At 47.3% G+C, this 1,985-nt stretch overlaps 1 protein-coding gene across 1 annotated transcript in view; it reads left to right on the forward strand.

Moving 5' to 3' along the window:
- Window positions 1-888, forward strand: part of Pmar_PMAR011904 (protein phosphatase 2c gamma, putative) — a gene marked incomplete at both ends in the record, with an annotated part of 2,537 nt that extends 1,649 nt beyond the window's left edge. The window contains 2 exons of the mRNA XM_002773990.1: window positions 314-486; window positions 535-888. Of these exons, the coding sequence (XP_002774036.1) occupies window positions 314-486; window positions 535-888 (527 nt within the window). The remainder of the gene's footprint in view (window positions 1-313; window positions 487-534) is intronic.
- Between the last annotated feature and the right edge of the window lie 1,097 nt (window positions 889-1,985).

Below are 1,985 nucleotides of genomic sequence, written 5' to 3' on the forward strand. Positions count from 1 at the left end.
TTCAATAGAGAACGCCTTGAAGCACTTGCCTATTGGGAATCCTTCGATGGCGATGAGCGGCATCGAGAGGAAAAATATGTTTGATTTTACAGGAAGTACCGCAGTAGTAGCGGCGATTCGGAATGGGGTCATAACTGTGGCGAACTGTGGTGATTCCCGAGCGGTGCTTTGTCGAAGTGGCAGAGCTGTAGAGCTGAGTCATGATCATAAACCAGAAAGCCCTAGTGAACGACGAAGAATTGAAAATGCTGGAGGTAGTAATTGTAACCTATTCTGAATCCTCCTATTCTGGGTAACCTTGGATATCCCCCAGGTAAAGTGATGTCGATGGGACCATGCCATCGGATAGATTGGGGCCTTAACCTTTCACGTGCCCTCGGGGACTTTGTGTATAAGAGGGCCGAAGAGCTGCCTGCTGAGGAGCAAAAGGTCTCTTCTATGCCTGATATCGTCACGGAAGAGATCACTGATGAAGATGAATTTATGGTGGGTTATAGTCGCCCGGGCTCGTTTGCTGATATTGTCGAGTTTTAGGTCCTCGCATGTGATGGGGTGTTTGAACTATTGTCATCTCAAGATGTAGTCGATTTCATAAGCCGTCGGTTGAAGAGTGGCGAGAAGCTGCACACTGTCGTAGAGGCCCTTCTTGATGAGTGCTGTTCGAGGAATCCTAGATTGACCCAAGGCCGCGGTACTGATAACGAGACATGTGTGATTGTTAGTTTAAATGGTGTTGGTACTTCTGGTAGCTGTAGTAATAATAATACTAATGTAACAGCGGATGTCCATTTTGCTCCAGCAAAGGCCAACATCGACAACAACAAGCTCGAGCAAAGCGTTGGTGATGCTCCGGTATCTGAAGATGCATCACCTCTTTGTAGTAACTGATGGTAACCGCTTTCACTATTTATCTATGGCTATATGTACTATGGTGAGAAGTGTTGTTCTAAGTAGTCATCATCTTCTCCTTTTCTCAACAACTATATCTTGTGTTACACAAGTGAACTCCTCGACAACACAACAATTCTCTGGGGATCTGCCGCTTCGTAATTCCGCCGGGTTTGAGGAAACTCGGACTTCTGTTGGAAACATCCGAATTTGAAGAACGCCATCAGCAGGCATCTGCTATCACTGACATGCGGCCAATATAGTATACCTCTTCATCGGAATCGGCCCCACAGCGGAAAAGACCGCGGGGTTGTATCAACCCGCAAGGAGGAAATATTTAATCGAGCTGGCCTATTTGAATTTGCTCAGGTATTTGAGGCGATTGATCATGTATAAGGAAGTGCTGTATCTTAGGTATGAGGACGGTCAAGTAATATTTTCCTTCCCGGTGCCTATTGTATCAGTCTTACCACAACAGCAACGACTAGCTTCGTATCAGCCCAGAATCACTCTAGTCTACCGCATCTTGACATCAGAGTAGTTTGAAATCGCGATAGCATCCTCTGAGCCGTCACCAGACACAGTACTATCCTTTATGAAATCACCTTCAAATTCCCACCCATCATGATTTCACGGCGCGTGGTCATCGCCAGGATGGTCCCCACTCTGACCACACCCATCAAGATATACCAATGCGAACTCGCTACTCACAGCCTCCCACGGGCTCAGGAATGTCTACTACTGATTACGATCGCATCACCACCACTACTTCCAAGAACCACTCGTCAAACATGCCCGGCGTTGGTGACCATCTCATCATCACTTCCCCTCTTTACTTCATAAACTCAATATCATAATATAAGAAACTTTATCGAAAAAACTCATGCATCGATCGCCTCCTCACTCCGCCCCAGACACTTGGCTCGACCTTGGGGAGGACTCCTCATCGAACAGTCCCGAGAGCACCTTATCATCAAGCCTCACCATCCTCATCCTCACCAACTACGCATCTTACCGATGGTTTCAGCATTGGATTCACCCCCAGATCCGAGAGTAGAGTCCACTCCGTCTCCGCTCCTACCACCACCTGACCACAC

The sequence above is a fragment of the Perkinsus marinus genome, assembly GCF_000006405.1.
Source record: "Perkinsus marinus ATCC 50983 genomic scaffold scf_1104296958712, whole genome shotgun sequence".
Taxonomy (NCBI): Eukaryota; Perkinsozoa; order Perkinsida; family Perkinsidae; genus Perkinsus; species Perkinsus marinus.